General features: G+C 39.9%; 1 protein-coding gene across 4 annotated transcripts; it reads left to right on the top strand.

Moving 5' to 3' along the window:
• Positions 1–4457: 4457 nt before the first annotated feature.
• Positions 4458–8501, top strand: zgc:114130 (uncharacterized protein LOC570332 homolog). Of its 4 annotated transcripts, none has more exons than XM_036557669.1 (2): positions 4458–4633; positions 6606–8501. In XM_036557669.1, the coding sequence occupies exons 1-2, from the start codon at positions 4580–4582 to the stop codon at positions 7764–7766; spliced, it is 1215 nt and encodes a 404-aa protein (XP_036413562.1). In that variant the 5' UTR covers positions 4458–4579; the 3' UTR covers positions 7767–8501. The 4 variants fall into 4 exon arrangements, with proteins under 4 accessions (XP_036413562.1, XP_036413554.1, XP_036413579.1 ...); XM_036557661.1 differs by having other exon boundaries at positions 6603–8501; XM_036557686.1 differs by lacking the exon at positions 4458–4633 and adding an exon at positions 4654–5425.
• Positions 8502–17970: the final 9469 nt, after the last annotated feature.

Below are 17970 nucleotides of genomic sequence, written 5' to 3'. Positions count from 1 at the left end.
TTGTTCCAAAAACACAAAACAGTTTACTTAATTGCAGAAAATGTGTTTTGGTAGTGATAATTCTTAAAATTACACACTGATTTTCAGACTTCGGGACACATTTGCTTCAAAATAATGAGATCTTACTGCTCACCCTACATCCATGATGGACAGGGATGCAGTCTTACTTCCTGCTCTAAAATGCAAGGGTGTGGCTACAGTAATGCTCCATTTATGGACAAAAACTCATAAGTAGGCATTTTTTTGAAGCTTCTTTTACATTACTCTTGTAAAGATCTATGGTCTGAATACTTAATCGCTTTTTTAAAAGTTTTGTTTTACTGTGTGACTGCAGTTCAAACTAACTCTGTAAAATGGTCCACAACTATGCATGCATGTGAGAAGTGAGAGACTGTAGGGTGTCCCATTTCTCATTTTGTCATTCAGAAGGGTTCTCAGTAGTGCCTCTGACTGCAATGATGCAGACTCAGCAGTGGCTTACTACCAAAAATTCCATAAGATACAGGTAAGGGCCAATCAGAGTGGATGGTTTTGTTTACAGCTGCATGGCCAACAATTCTACTGATACTGTAGATAGTATAGCAAATAAACTCAGAGTATGACTGAAATGCTGCATGCAGCATATACAGAAACTTTACATTGCACATACAGAACCTTTACATTTTACTTTTAAACCAAGCACCTTTGAGGACTCTTGCCCTATAGGTCTGCATGTTGTTGGTATCACCAAAGGATGGATGACCGCAGGGCTTAGGGCATCATGTGAGAGCGGGCTAATGTCACCAAAATTTTTTACCAGTGACGCAGACTTCTATTTGTTTAGGTTTGTAGCTCCAGTGCAAAACTAAATAGGCAAATTCCAGACACCAAACATGTTATGGCTGATTGACCATGTCTGGGGTACGGGTAAATTGGTTAAATTTGTTTTTTTTTCTTTGTGAATCATTGCTTTAACAATTGTAATTTGTGGCAAATTAATTCTCTGAACATTTACAGCTCAGGAATGTCACAATGTGGTAAACATGAATGGATCCAGATGGAACATAAATGCACTTGTTGAGTGTATGACCTCATTCTGAAGTCGAGAACTTTAAAAAGCAAGAAAACTGTAAATTAAAAAAGTGCTATGAGGTGATTCATTGGTGTAAGCTGCTGCTTCTAATAGGACAAAGATCCTTGATTTCTGGAACCCTATTAACAATTGCAATTATGGGCCTGGTAGGCGTTCCTTCACACCCACACTCACAGAGTGACAGGCGCTCTGGGGTTTGTCTGTGCGGTCATTTGGGATGAGTGATTTTTTGTGGGGGTTGTATTTTAGGGCGGCATTCCTCTTTGCCCCATGACACTGTTGTGATTAAGGATTAGAGCAGAGAGGGCCTTCAGCCATCTTCACTCTTTCCCTAAACAATCACCCCTTCCCCCACTCTAACCAAAAACCCTGCACTCTCCCCCTTGAGGGGGGGGGGGTGGGAGCATTGTTAGCCCAAGAACTTTTTACTCATTATGCACTAAAACCCTTTTGCTCAATCAGTGGAAGAGGTACACACACACACATCCCACTGTCACCCTGCACCTCCCCTAACCACACACCCTGCTCTCGCTTCCCTGAATAACAACAATCTAGCATCTAACAATATAGGCAGTTAATGCTCCTCTACCCAAAACAAAACTACCAAATGCCTGCTTATAGTTACTTTATTGATTCTAAGCAAAGGTAATGGCTATGCCAAGATGCAAAAGGGCCTTCTAGTAGTTGGAAAGGACTTTCAAAGTTCAAGATTCCACCTTTTGGTGAATATTCATGTCAGATTACTATCATTTCCTATTAGTTTATTTAACCATTTTGTGGAAACAATGCAAATATTTGTGATAGTAAGGTAGATATCCTTTGGAAACAAAAAAACTACAAGAAACCACAGCTGTGAATTCTGTAGCTTACAATTTGCCTTGTTGCCCAGCGTTTGGCATGTACAACTTGTAATTCAAGGATGTCAAATGAAAGATACAGTGTTGCTTTCAGATAATAAGTAGGACACTAGGTAGCTGTAAACAAAATTTTTGATGTGTACAGAATGATGAATGGAGGTGAACAAGGTTGTAAAGTGACTGAGAAAGCTGTATAACACTGAGAATTAAGTTACAATAAAATAAACATCCAGAATGCATCATATCTCAAAAGTGGACAGAAAGTGAAAAGGCAGATAACTTGACAAAAAATGAATGTAAATAGCTTAATGCACTATATATATTTTTACCATTTTATCCACTTTTTGTTCACAGATCTCTTAAAAAACATCCAAAATGACCTTTTGGTGAGTAGTTTGTAATATTTAAACCCACACTGTTTAGGTTATTATTGTATATACAGCAAGAAAAAAGTTGTTAATAAGGCAAGTGGAAAACCTTTGAATGATAGCGCATGTGACTGCTGGGGGAATCCGCTAACATTTAATCAGGTTGTTAGTCAGTGTTTAAAGCTCTGATGTTTGAGTTCTTCAATAGGCTGGTGTTAAAGAGTGTTAAAGAGAGCCATTTTAGTGAGTCTTACTGTCTGGTTTGTTGTGGAAATGTACTTTAAATACAGGTTAACTTTTCACTTTAGTTGTGTCCTCAGTTGAGATCAAGTTACGGAAGGTTTGGAGGTGGTTCAGACTTAGTTAAGCTGGTTTCTAATAAAGAACTCTTATGTTTCAACAAGTCCTCTGTAAGCTGATGTCTTGGCCCGGTCTAACCCTTTCTTTTGTCTGTTTTTGGGAACAATGGGGAAAACCTTGTTAGTGTAGAGCACTTCAAGGCAAAGAGGGTAAAATTACAGTCTCCAATATGCGTCTTCTGTGTGTGTGTCTATACAAAGTACTTCAAAACCTGTGGAGGGAGGACCAGTAAACGGAGACTGGGAGGTGAAGAAGTCAGTCAAAGCTTGTTTTGCAGTACGTTTCAGCACTGAAGCACAGGTTTTATTTACATGATTACAATTGTGTTTTGTGGGACACACATATGAACAAATAGTCTACTTGTTGGCTGCAGAATCAGATTGCTTGAAGAAAGACAGGGGCAGGCGCTTTTGCCTGCATGCTTTATTTTTTAACATTTGTTTCACTATCATGTCTCTGCCAGCCTGTCCTCATACCTGGCACTGACACATGGAATCAGCTTCGTCTCCTATCACAGTGGGACTGCAGCATCCTTGTCTGCTTCCACTAGGACAAGGCACATAAAACGCCTTTAATGTCGGCTCCCTAACCTGTTGGTGCAACTTTCAGCACCTTCCCCAGGTCATATCAAAGGCCCTCTGGGGTTTGTCGGCTCTGGTTTAGACAACACTAGGGTGGTAAGGCACCTTGAGGGAATCAGACCAAACAGCGTAGCGACTGTCTTCTCCCTGGGTTCTTCGTTTTAGAGGGGACATGGCAAAATGGAAAAAACTAGGGCTGCACCCATACGGGAATACAAGTATAGGAGTCCAATATCTGATAATTTTCACTTACATATCGGCTGATGCTGATACAACCATTTATAAAGTGTAGAAATTGGGACTAAATCTGCCTGGATTAGAGTAATGGAGACATAAAACATTATTTGTATAAGCAGCAAAATGAATAAACTGCAGATATTTTAGCACAGCAACCCAGTGTCGCCTAAATGTTCTGCTCTAAAACACTGTAGCAACTGTGCCTCCTAGTAATCATGTCGCACTGGAGGGATTCACCTATTATAGGCCATCAGATATTGAGGCACTTGTTTATTCCAATTGCAGCTGAGGCTTTCTAGAACACTCTTCTTAAACAAGTAAACACACTCTGTAAATAGAGAAATTAATTTACAAAACTAAGTTTCAGTGGGGAATTTAATAAAATAACCGCTTTATCATTCAGGGCCTACAGCATGCATGCCCAGTGTTACCTGAAGTCATACAATACCTGAATCCACCCTATTCAATTTCAACACAAACAATGTATAATGGCTAAGTCATTGCTTGCCTTCACGCAATAAAATATATACACTGCAAAAACATGTCTTTGCATGTGAAGACATCTTAAATCTAGTCAGTATATCAAATATTTCTCATTTTGAGACTGATGTAACAATAATATATGATTATGAAACAAGCACATTTTGATGCCAATGGAATAATACTAGATAAAATGTCTACATAATCACCAGATAAAATTACTTACAACAAGTTAAAAAATTAAGTTAACTATTAGTGATCACATAATGAGAAACATTAGGCATGTTGACTAGGTTGGAGATATCACGTTTTACAGTGAACTGATGGAATTTGCACCTTAAATGGCGAACGTGGCAAGAAAAAACATTCCTCAAAGCTGTTTTTTTGCACAAAAATGTAAAATGCCCATGTTGCAGACAAAAATAAATCCTGGAGAAATGGCAGTCCAGCGTGCTCAGGGCGTCTGGGACGTCACGGCTAGTGGGAGTGGACGCAGGGGGGGTGTGACCGTAGGACCGCTTCAAAAACCACACGTGGCTCTGACTGAAACTTTCAAGTCCAGGAGGGAAGTTTTGGAAGCAGCTCAGAACTGGCGGAAAGCATCGTCCTTTGGCGCGGTCCAACATGCCGTCATACGCCCTCAACCGGTTCGTCGATGTGGACGACGTTTTATGCAAGGTAAGGCAAAGAGAGTTCGGCGATAGTTGTGGGTTTGTTAACCTCCACTTTTTGACGCATGCGCTCTTCGCGAACTGCGGACTTGGGCTAAATGTGAGTCAAAGATTAGCTCGTATTAAACTTGAGGCTAACTTTGTGCACGAGCCCGGCGTTTGTAGGGTTGAGTAACGGCCTCGGACCTTCCGGTGTCTGCGCTAGCAAGCAGGCTAACTTGGTTAACTGCAGCCAGCAGTGCGCCGCTAAGTTAGCTAACGCTGGTTACTCGCAGAGAGGACTCAGCGGGCCACGAGTTAGGAATAATGAAACCGAGCGTCGTTTTGGGGTTTAAAAAGTTGTGAACTGAATAATGCAGCTCGTAAAAGTCTCTTTAAGCCGCCGTGAATAGTCAGAGAAATGTGGAAGTGTGAGTTTGGAGTCGCGTTTAAGTTTTCAGTTCAGAGTATCAATATTTGAACGTCTGCTGCAGTTTGAAAGTAAACAAATTGGACGCTACGCGGCTCGACGCCAGAAAACTCTGAAGTGTGTACGTTAGCTAGTTTTACCAGCTGTTTGGTCGAGGTGTGCAGCGTAACTAACTGTAGCTCGTAGTATCGCCGGCTGTTTTGTGAGTATTTGCTTAAGTTAACGAGGGAATCTGTTTGGAGCCGAGAGTGCTGTATGGGCCATGGGAACCGATGTGTGCGCGCGCGTGCCCGCTCTTGGCGTTGGTCCAAGTGAATGAACTGGCTGTGAAGTCCCGATGGGCCCGCGGAGCTGCAGTTAGTGTCATGCTTGTTAGCGTTAGCTTTAAAGGTGTATTTCGTTTCTATCTATCCATCTATATATATGTATGTGTATATATATGTGTGTGTGTATGTGTGTATATATATGTATATGATATATATATATATATATATATATATATATATATATATATGTATGTATGTGTGTATGTATGTATGTATATATATATATGTATGTATATATGTATGTGTGTGTGTATGTATGTGTGTGTGTATATATATATATATATATATATATATTTATCTAGTACAGTCGTTGAGATGTAAGCTTGGGTGTGAAATGGTGCCTTGTAGAAAAGATTCAGGTTTCTTTAACGCTACAGTGGTGGTCATAGGGAACCAGGAGGTTGTGATGTGTACAACGCAATTAGCGATCTAATACAACAAGTGAACCTGTATTTGCCTTGTGAATTTTTTGTACGTAATGTCTGTAATGGTAAAAGTGTTTTTTCCCTCCTAATGACTGCACATGTAGGCCAAAACCTTCTCAGAGGTATTTACAGTGTCTTAACCATTTTATGTAACTGCTAGGGGTGGGCGATGTGACGATATTTTATCGTTATCGTGATAAATTGTCAGGGTGCTTTTCTCAGCGTATTGTGGATATCATCAGTACTTGAACACTACACGTTTCATTACGAAGTGAGCATAATTAGGCCTGATTAATTGGATTTAGTGCAGTGTAGTTTGTAAAAGACAAACTACAAACTGTAAGTTTATTTTTATTATAGTAGTTTAATATGTGGCACTACTGTCTCTATTTTGTCTGTTCCAACTTGGTGATTCTCAGAAAAACTATTTCTTGTGATACATATTGTGTACCATGAAAATGTCTTGAACTATCCTGATATTTTCCAAATCATCTACCCCTTGTAACTAAGCTAACTACCCAGCTAAGGTGGTGTAGCTCATAGAGGCATTCAACTCTGACGTCTGGTTCCCATCACTACTGCTGCGAGTTATTCAGTTTCTCTACAATGGCATATTTCACATCAAACCATGCCAAATCACTGTGTTTACATCTTAACCATTTTACTGATGTTTTTTTTTTTTTTTAAAAAACTGGTCCCCTTTAGTAGCTTGTTGGGTGTGTGAGGACTTTCTGTTTGTTAATTAATACAATGTTAAAAGCTGACTTTTCAGCCCCTTGCTTTCTAGCTAACAGTCTCCTTTCTCTTTGCCTACAGCAGTTTTTGGGTCTAGACATCAGAGAGCCGCCAAAGTCCTCGGGACTCCCAGCACCAGCAGGTGGATTTAAAAAGCTGGGAACCTCTTGCCCGTCTTCCTCATCTGGGACCATTTCAGAGGCTAGGTCATTGGCTTCACATAACTGGGCACAGCACAAAGAAACATTACAGCCGTCAAGGTGGAACAAGATGGCTTTCTGGTCCGAGCGTGCCATCAGCATGGTGGAAGGTGACACGGGAGGGCTGGGTTGGGCATCCATTGAGCCCAGTCTTGACAAGCCTGTGGCCATGTCAAGCACGGTGTCCCTGCCCACCTCGGCGCCCTCCCTCTCTCCTGCTGCCACCACCACCTCATCCCGCTATAAGACTGAACTCTGTCGCACCTTCACCGAAAGGGGTGTGTGCAAGTACGGCAGCAAATGCCAGTTTGCACACGGGGCCGAGGAGCTGCGGGGCATCAACCGACATCCTAAGTACAAGACAGAACTGTGCCGCACCTTCCACTCAATTGGCTTTTGCCCCTATGGCATTCGCTGCCACTTTGTGCACAACAATGAGGATGACCATGCGCACGCCCGGCCCCAACCCCAGCCCCAGGCTTCTGTTGCGACCACCCAGCGTCCACCCCTACTCAAGCATAGCTTCAGCTTCCCTGGCTTTCCATCTGCTTTCCAGCCCATGGAGCCTCCGCTTGCCCAGTCCTCGTTTTTCCGGGTTCCTTCAGCCTCCTCAGCTTCGCCCCCAGCATCAACCACCATTTCCGATCTCCTGAACCTGGCCTTCCCGGAGTTTAGCCCGGGGTCCAGCATGGACCAAGCTTGGGAGTCCATGCCCCAGTTTCTGCCCTCTCCTGACTCTGGGTGCTCCCACGGAGAGCAGACCCCCACATTGTCGCCCTCCCAGATTGTCCCCAGCCAGCCAGAGGGGTGCCCCAGACGGAGCCCGACTTGTGGGGTCTCCCTAGGCTCCAGAAGCCTATCTCTCACCTCCCTGTCTGACCACGAAGGAGGTTGCAGCAGTTCGGCCAGCAGCCTGAGTGGCTCCGATTCCTCTTCCGCTTTTGATGGCACATGCCGGAGGCTTCCTATCTTCAGTCAACTGTCAGTGCCTGATGACGGCTTCTGCAGCGAGGGCAGCGCCAGCAGTGCAAGCTTCTTCATGTAGAACTTTGAGGAGCATCACAAGGACTGAACTGTATACTGTGGTATACTTTATGTGCAAATACTTGATGTTTTCTAGCTAAGCTTCAAGCGAAGGCTCATTCTTGTACAATCGGCTGCAAAGTGTCTTAAACTCAACCATGAAGCAAAGAAGGATCTCATGCTTTTAAGTGCAGCGATCACAATGTGATTTTTCTTAAGTGACTAACAAAAGAGAAGAATGTGATTTGGTGAGTTGCAGCCTGGGCCTTTGAGTGAGACACATTGTAGATTTGGGAGTATTTAAGAAAAATATTTAAATGAGTAAACATTCAAAAGAATTATATAAAAAAAAAAGCCAAAGAGAAGTTATGACCAATTCTTTAGCCTTTTCATGCGAATGTTCAATAGATTCAGTGTTGTCTTACTTAAGTTTCGAGATAAGGCTCTGTCTCTTAATGTCCATGCACCACTGTTTTCATACAGGTTTCTTCCACAGACTGCTGCGTTTAGAAAATAAAGTGTTTACAGAAGTTGTTCATAAAGTACTGTTGAGCAGCAGAGTTTTTGGACCTAAGAGTCGTTCCTTCTCCTGTAATTATTGTTGGGTTCGTTTCCAGACCTAAGGTTAGTGACTTTGTTAGCTGGCTTCTGGAAATTTCCACCTAGATATTTGGTATTCTATAGGTTTTCTCGACCTCTTAGATCTTGTGGTAATGTATTATTAAGCAGGTTTGTGTGTGAGACTTAAGGAATCCTTCCTCCCTGAACTTTTTCATTGGATCATTTCATAGCCTAGATGGTTCTGGGTACCTTTTTGTATCTGATGCCCTTCAAGGCTTTCATGTTACAAGATGTAGTGTAGGTGAAGAATCTTTAGCAACTTCATTTTTTTATTTATTTTATTGTATTTATAGAAAACATGTTTCATAACGTTTTGTATTAAGTTTAATATATTGATTTCTTTTTTTTCCCTGCAGTTTTTTTGTACTGAAAATAAACCTTTTTTAAACTGTTCAGAGTTTTTGTGCCTTGTTTTCAGAGTATTAGCTTTTGATGTGTTGCAGAATATGCTTATGCTTTATTACTTATTAAAACAATACACATTGAATTATTTAAATGGTGAGTAGTGATTGGGTCGTGAAAGTGTCTTTCTAAAGCACAAATAATTGAGCTTTTTATTTGGATTTATTGTAGGATTTGGTGGCATTAAAGTCAGATTTAGCATGTTGAGTTTTCAAGCTCCATAGTTGATTCATGGACATGTCTCAGTGTCTGTATGGCTCCGAGGCTGAACGACACCCTTCTGTGAGGTTGCTGTGGACGCCTTTTGTTATTCTTAATGTGAGGTGGGGGGTTGCAGGGTTGGCTGATCTAATCTGGTATGGAAATGATGGTGCTTTTGTTTCATTGAAGTTTGCTCTCCCTCCCACCTCTCCTCACTGCATTAAGGGCTTGCTGATGCATGGGCTAACTACAGTGTCATTTACATATTTGTTCTCTACATAAAAGGCACAACTGGCAGAGAGAACTACTTTGAGAGCATTTCCTGTGGCCCAAAAAATGTGACTGGGGCTTCAGTTTTGCATTGTTTAAGTTAAATCTGGTGGTCTCTAGAAGTCCTCTGAACCCCGTTTCATCAAGCTCAGAGTAGGAGTGTTGCTCTGGGATTGGATTCCTCTTTATATTTTGCTGACAAATGGCTTCTAGATCAGTACTAATACTCTGAAGCTTTATGACGCAAAGTCTTTCAGTGTGATTTGATGTGATAGTACACTAGGGGAAAAATAGTGGTAAACCTGAAAAATACAGGAACTACTTTGCCTTAGCACACTGCATGTATACTTCTCTTTTAAATGGACCTTTAAAAAAAAAAAATTACATCATGCCTTTATGTCTAACTTCTGAAAACCATCGTAAAACAGTCTCAGGCATCAAGCTATTGGAGGCGTTAAAGGGGAGTTCCATCAGTTCTGTAAAGCGTCTGCCTAATTTAGTTGCTGAGATGTAAAGTCGTTCAGAGTGGATTGATGTGAAACGGTTTATTGAAGAGAAACTGATAGACTGATTTCTTTACAGCGATGATTATGGGAACCAGGGGTCATGATGTCTACAACACAAAAATAGCCATTTTATTTACTATCCAAAACCATCAGTGCACCAACATGTGTTTTATATGTAATGTGATGATGGTAAAATAGTAAAAAATAGAAAAGTTTCCTTTGTGGACTGTTTTGCCTCACAGTGCTCTGCATGTACTTGTCCACAATGAATGGGTTTAAAAGAAAATTTAGTCTAAAACCTTCTCAATTATCATAGAAAAACGTCAGGCAGCATATTCATAACCATTTCATGGAATAATTTTCTGTGAGGGATCTTTTACAAGCAGTTGTCTGGTTCCTATCGCCACCACCGAGAACGATTCTGATTTGCTTTGTTTTCGCTAGAACAGAGCACCTTATATCATATCACTCTGAATGACTTTGTTTATATCTTAATAATTTATTTATACAGGAACTTCCAAAAAAGCCACTGTTCCTACTTTCTGCTTCCTTTATTGGCAAGTTCAAAAACCAGTGCTGAATTCCTTGTAACCTTCAGTAACAAAGTGATTCAGTCGTCAAGATACGACTCATAAAAATCTACACATGGTGCTCTGCAAACATTTTAGGTGCTTGAGAAAATTGGTTTTAATAAGGTATCTGTCCAGGCAGTGTTTATTTGCTAAGAAATGCTAATATAATAATTGCAAATAACATGAATACAAAAAGGTATTTTATGTATGTCAATCTTTCCAGTGGTTAAATCCCAATATTAATTGTCATCACCAAATATTTGGTTCGACTCAATCAATCCTTCATTAAGTTAAATCCAGGTTACTGTTGATGGAATTGAATGAATCCATCTGATGTCTGGAACCAAGAACCAGGCTTCTGTTCTTCTAACTAGCTCAGCTGCTTAAGAAAAGTTCTTGTTACTTTTTACTACATTAATGTTCGCATTTATTCTGATGCTATGTGGTGTTTTTACAAGCAAAAAGTTATTGTCCAGATAGATTGTTCAAGTAATTGCTTTTGCACAGTACTGCATGACCCTGTATTTACCAGTTAGGTTGTATATGAATGTACACATTCAAGGTACAAATTCGAGCAAATACTTGCCATATGAGAGGAAAATGTTCTAAATCAATGCCAGAGTACATTTTATTCTGTGATAATTTAGTTATTTGAGCTTAGAATTCTACAAAAGCCTTATGGGGCAAATAGGCAGATACAAAATTAAGGTTACTTAAAACTTCTCAAACAGACTTGACACGTACATGTAAAGAGAGTTATGTATATGGATATGTTATGTTGGCAGTTCCCAGTTGGAAAATCAATATATTGCCTTTTTTTTCTGTGGGAATCCTGTTGGACTTCTAAAAAGGTGGGTGGGTGAGGGAAAGGGTTAAAGTGCCTTACTGTTCCCCATTGTGTGCAAGGAAGGTTCTCCCACATCGCCTAGTGAGTTTGTACAAAGGCAGGCGCATTCTCACACAGGGCCCGGATCATGTGGAATCCTGAGCAGATGGCCACATTCACCGGCGCTGTGGGTCAAACATATGCTCTCCCAGCCTCACGGATACAATGGAATCTCTCAGAGACAGAGAGTGAGAGTGAGACAGAGTGAGCTGGGGGTCGGAGGCCTGTATAAAGAGCCTGAACTTTGGTACTGTACAACAAGGTGAGAGAAAAGAGCAAGAATAATGGGATTTCTTGAGAGACGTACTAAGATGTAGCATCTAATGCTCCAAAGTGCTCTCTAAATACTATTTATATCTTGTTTATTTATGACTTTCCAAGATTTTAGTATTTATTTTATCATTTATTAACTTGTATCCATCAGAAAAGTTATTACAACTCCACATTATGCCTGTTTTTAACTGAAGGAAAGTAAAAGTACTCAAACATTAGTAACATTAGTTTTTTATTTAGGTTAGTATTTTGTTGTACAGTTGGGTACACTTGTGTACAAATGTTTGAACACACCTGGCTAAATTACATGTTCCAAGTAAAAATAAGTTAACACATCCTCTAGAAGGAGCACACTTAAACATGACATTTTTCTGCACGTTTTAGTGCACGATTTGTATATATTTGCTGGGTTTAATCTATAGGAAAATAACGAAACATAATATATATATACTGTGCCATAACATTTGCACAGGCCACATTTTATGTTCCTTTTTTCAATATGCTAAATTCATCAAATAAACAGTAAATGTGCATTAAAACACAGCCGTGTTCTCTAAAGAGGATGAGACTTTTTCTCACTTCATCAGCAAAACATGGAGTCTGACCAGGAGCCTGTTGTACTTCTGAAAAAAAAAGGTGGGTGGGCCAGAGGTGGCCAGTGCCACTCCTCGTGAATACTGGTCAAAACCTGAACGTTAGCTTTTGTTCATTTTGCTTGAAGAAGCAGTGAACATTGAACTTCTCAATTTGGGAAGCACGGTTAAAGGGTCCTAAATATATTTCTACATCAATATAGTACAGTATTTTTGTTTCATTATACTTTGTGCTGTGGATCACATTATCTTAACCAATGACACAGTATTCAGCAGTAGAAATGATACACGGAACAAAATTACCACTATTTTTGAACTATATTTAAAGTAGGAACAAAATCAGTGTAAAATTTACCAGGTTTACCAGGCTTGCTATAAAAACCAGCGTAGATCAGCAAGCCCAGTCACCAGCAAAACCCAGATATGTTGTGTTTTAAATGCTGGTATGGTGGTCAACCAGTATGACTATGCTTGGTGACAAGCTAACCCAGTAGCAGACCAGCATAGAACAGGTCTGTGCTGTTTTTGTTCTCTACTACATTATTTTAGTAATATAGCCTAATATAAGCGCAGAAGAATGTTATTAACTCTTTTATTTCATTTTTTTGCAGGTAGTTTGCCACAACACTGAAAACACTGGGTCTAACCTGGCCACCCCACTGTAAATATTCTGGCTATGACCCTGCCATGGGTGCCTAAACTTTTCTATTCGACTGCATATCCCTTCTTTTGGATGGCAGATTGAAGTCTTCTTGGCCTGGAGTGCATGAATTTGTACAACTGAGATGCTCAGCCAGGCTTTTTGGGGGTGGGATCTGGCCTTCTAGCTATGGGCAGAAGCTGCCTAGAGCTCCAGCCCAAGTTCTCAAAGTTCTCCCCCTTCCTCTATCGATCTTTCCTCATGCTACTTCCACATGCTGAAGGCACAGTCTGAAGTTTTTCCCAGGAAAAAGATGCATATTTGTACATTTTTGTAACCTAATGTACAATAAACAATAAAATAAAAGGTGGAGACAAGATAGAGAGCTTCATAGATATCAACACTATGAGTCTTCTGTGACTGAGCAGTGCTCTCTGGAGTGAGGCAGGTAAGCGTATCTACCACTAGAGGACAGTACAATCATGAGCATCTTACTCGTTTAAAGCCCTACAAGAAGAAAGAGGCCACAGTAAAAAGATTTGCCTTTGTAGAATGTTGTGTAACTCAGATTATGTTTATTTTATTTAAGGTGTAAAGCCATAAAACAACATATTTAGAGCCCTACTGGTTTTGTAGGTTCCTGTGTAATTGTATTTTAGTTACTCACCACAAAATTTCCATAACTGCTCACACTTTAAACGATATTAACTATTAACACCCGAATTTAATGAATCTGGGAAGACAAACGGAGGCTGAAACTCATTAACTGTTGCCTCATGGTTTAGCTGGTATTAAGGGAAGCCAAACTTTAGAGGCTTTCTTGAACATTTCTTTGGTAATCATTATGTTTTATTCTGTTCATCGTTAATGTGATGTAATTTCAAGCATTTACATAAAGTTTTACGAACAAGTACCGTCAGAGTTTTAACCGACACTGTAAATGACTTAACTGAAAATATCCCTGCTGATTAACTGGCTGTAAATGACTTGTTAAAGGGCCTATGTGAAGGAAAACATCCTTTTTTTTTTAGAATAAATTCCCCAATCCGTACAGGCTGTACGTGCAAACTAAGCTGCAAAGTTGTTCTGAATTTGTTGTTTTTGTGACGTCATGAGGTCATTTACATATACTAGTCTCAGTAACACAAACAGCTTGTTTCATTCAAAGGAATGAACAGAAGTTGGAGAACTGTCATGCAGAAATGAATGAATGTTTTTGGTACATTAGAAGTGGAACTGAAGTGGAAAAAAAACAACAAAAACTCCTGTAGATGTCTTGGCCTATAGGTCTTGATATATTTGGGTGTTGATACAATGACGCAGTCAGCCCAACTCATGAGCGCCAGCACTCCATCTTGGTCTTATTGTAGCACATGTCTGGCCAGAACAGCAGCCATGAGCATGCGATTGACCAGTTTCACTTCCTTTCCCTCTTGCTTCATTTCCTCTAATATGTACGTACATGCCAGAAGCACACAAAAGAGGAAGTGTGGCCTGCTTAACACATACACATCAACACAACACATGAACACTCACATGAGCCTTGACTTTTTCCTGCTTCGTTATTTAGCCTCTGGTGGCGTTTCAAAGAGGGTCTAATGTCATGATAGATGGAACAGCTGAATAGTTTGTCCTCATGGTTGTAAAGTCGTATACCTTATGTTGTCATAGTGTTCATATGGCTGGAGGTCATTACCGTACAAACTGCTCATGCTTATTCATTTCCTTCTTGCACGGAGCATGAGGCACGCCGAAGGCTGCTCCCATGTAGACACACATATATGTTGAAAGCTGTTAAAGTAAGTACTAGAGGTCACAGGGATGACCACAGATAACCGGCAGTGGAGTGTCTAATCGTTTATCATTTTCTCTGAGACAGTGTGTGTCATCTACAGTACTGTGCAAATGTTTCATTTATTTCATTTCCAGTCAAAATGGTTGTTAAGAACAAGTTGTTTTCACAAGAACAGAACATTTACCAGGAAAATACACAACTAAATCGAGCATCAGTTTTTTTTTTTCAGTATTACTGTTTAACTTTATTACAGCCTCTATTCCTTTTCAGGTTACTGGCTTCCAGTTTTTCAAAAAAAATTGCAGGAATATTTTTACTCACTTCCAAAGTTTAGTCTTAGAGGTTGGTTGCATTTCCTCTTCTCACAATCCAAGTAATTCTCTGGGGTGGTCAGTATACTGTTATGAGAACACCAGCAACTACTTTGTTGTCTGTTTCCTTTTCTCAGGCTTCTTGGTGGCTACTCATCCTCTCAGACTCATAGTGTTAAGTTGTCTTCTCACAGTGGAAGGATGGACAGAAACACCTGGAGTTTTTCAGATTTAAAGCAAGTGTGGATCTTGATTTTTTCTCAAAGGAGAAAGCTTTGAATACTGTTTATCTGATGGTGATTGTATTGGTGATTGTATTTGACTGGAAATTAAACCAGTGAAGGGTGGTCTCTGACATTTGCAGAACACTGTCACCTTCAGTTCAGGCCCTGAACTGCAAGGCTGTGTATGTGGGTCCAAAGTTCAGTTCCTCATTCTCATACCTACATAACTTACATATTAGTGGCATAGGAGTCGCCAAATAATGTTTTCTCCATTCATTCTGGTTCATTTTGTTTCTCTAGACATTCTAATGACAGCTACAAATGTTTGTGGATGTGTGTGTCTGGTCTGCGTAGCCTTTAAGGTTGACGTTTAGGTGTCCTACCACGACACTTCATGACGGTCATTAAGCATTAACAATCTCACCAAAGCTGTCTTCCAAAGTTTCCAGGATGGTTCAAAAGAAACTCATTTACGCCTATGCAAATACAGATCTGTTAAATTGTTCCTAGAAAATAGTGCTGATTAGCCAATTCCGCTTAACGAAGCAGGGTGTTTCCCTGGAGTTTGGTCTGTTAGGTCGGCTTGACTGCGCAATACCTCCTCATGACGTCTATCTGTGTACTTTACAAGCCTATATCTCCTCCCGTTCAGTGCTTGAAATGAATGGTATGCACTGAGGTTTCTTAAATGTCCAAATCCTCGACTCCCTTCCTTCCCCCCACTTCAGCAGTCCCTAAACCCAAAAACAGTATCAATAACCAGCTTATTCAGAAACAAAGATCAGATAATGACTCGGTCCACAAATAACCAAAACAAAATATGCAAAAACGTACAAAAACAAAGTTATCATATCGAAACCTCACATATTTTTCTTATTTATTTATTTATTTACACTATCTGAGAACACCATTTACCGTTTACATTGTGTAAACACTTCACTTCTCCTGTAAACTTGTACTGTCTTGTCACAACAGTGACAATCAATTGAAAATACATGACAAATTATTTGCTGACAACATCGCTGTTGTATCAAAACCTTGTTATTTCTAAAGAATTATATATTTTTTATATCTATTTCATATAAAACTGGCTGCTCTTTTTGCATAACCATTTCATGATCAAGGAACCAATAGAAATGGTCCAAAATCACTTGGAATAAAATCTCATAACATAAACTCACATGAAAAACTAAAAACATTAAATCCTCTCCTGTAAATATTCTATTTTAAAGAAAGTTGTGTTACAAGAGTGTCAATATATTGAAAATATATTGTAATATATGTATATTTTGGAATATGCTGACAACATAACATCACTGACAGATCAAATCTTGTCTGTTTATTTCTATGTTTTTTGAAAACGGCTGCTTTTTACATTGTGTGTACACTGTGTTTCATAATGAACAGGCCAAATAGAAATGATCCAATATCACTTGAAATAAAATCTCATCACATAAACGTACATTGAAGTTAACAGTGTTCATTCCTTCTTGTATAAAGTTGCTATTTCAGAGATACGAGGCTTTGTTACGACTGCTGATATAACATTTCGTTTTCTTGTGAACTGATTCTTGAGCCGAGAGCCGCTCTAAAGCAGACGGTTTGTTTTAAGCCTGTCAGATGGCGAGTAGCTTTGGGGTGGTGGCACAGGCTGAGAGGAAGTGGACCTACAGATGGATAGAACAGGAAGTTGGAGGGTGGCGTTTGGAGTGGGGGGAGTGCCTGTGGTGAGGGGGATGTTTTGGCGAGCTGGGCTGTGGCTGGTTTCAAATCCTCTCAGAGCTGAATGGCCGTCTTTGTGATTCTCACACAGCACCTCCACTTCCCACATGTGTCTCAGAACCAACAGCCCCCCCTCCACCCCAGCCCACCCTACCGCACCCCCCTTAGGAAAGAGGGAGTGGCGGGCAGACGGCAATTCCACTCATCCACTCAGCCCTGTTTTTCAGGGTCCTCTTCTGACTGCGTGTGTGGATTTGTCCTGGTGCCCGGAGCATTTAAAAAAGTACATGAATGAATTGCACAATGTTGTTCTCTACGTGCTGAGTGGAAAACATGGTTTTCATAATGTGCACATTTAAGCTCTACCAGAACAGCACAGCTTAACCCTGTAATGTCTACGTTCATAATTCAGATGTTAATTTTAAGGCTTGTTGCTCAGCAGAAGTGGACAGAATAACTTAAACTCAGACTTAACTCATAATAACTCAAGTTAATGACTTGAGTTGAAGGACGAAAACTCTGAGTAGCTTACAGAACTGCAGTGGAACTTCTTAGTACATCCAGCACCTATCATATTCTGTTCCTTTTGATCTAAAATAAAATCTCAGAAAGCTTAAAAAGTCAGGTGTGTGACTAGTTGCACAGCAGTACATGTGCTGTCACTAGGGTAACCTAATACAACAAAACACAAAAAGTATTGGTAACTAAACTAAAAGCTAAAAAGATAAAAATAACTAAACCAAATACTAGTAACTAACCAATAAGCAGCTTCTGAAAAAGAACTAAAAGCTCAAAAGGTCAGAGGTGTGACCACTCGCACAGTAGCATGTATGCTGTCACTGGTGTAACCTAATATAATTAAACATAAAAAGTACTAGTAACTTGACTAAAAGCTAAAAAAAAATTAAAAATAAACAAAAACTAGTAACTAAACTAAAAGCACCTATGGAAAGGGAACTAAAAGCTCAAAAAGTCAGAGGTGTGAGCAGTCATACATCAATACATGTGCTGTCAATGGTGTAACCTAATACAATTAAACAAAAAGAACAAGTACCAACTAAAAGCTAAAAATAACTAAATTAAAAACTAGTAACTAAACTAAAAGCACATTCTGAAATGGAATTAAAGGCTCAAAAATCAGATGTGTGACCCGTCACAAAGCAATACATATGCTGTCACTGGTGTAACCTAATACAATTAAAACAAAAAA

The sequence above is a fragment of the Colossoma macropomum genome, unplaced genomic scaffold, assembly GCF_904425465.1.
Source record: "Colossoma macropomum unplaced genomic scaffold, Colossoma_macropomum, whole genome shotgun sequence".
NCBI classification, from domain to species: domain Eukaryota; kingdom Metazoa; phylum Chordata; class Actinopteri; order Characiformes; family Serrasalmidae; genus Colossoma; species Colossoma macropomum.
The sequence above is the reverse complement of the archived record's forward strand: the minus strand, read 5'-3'. Positions and strand labels throughout refer to the sequence as shown.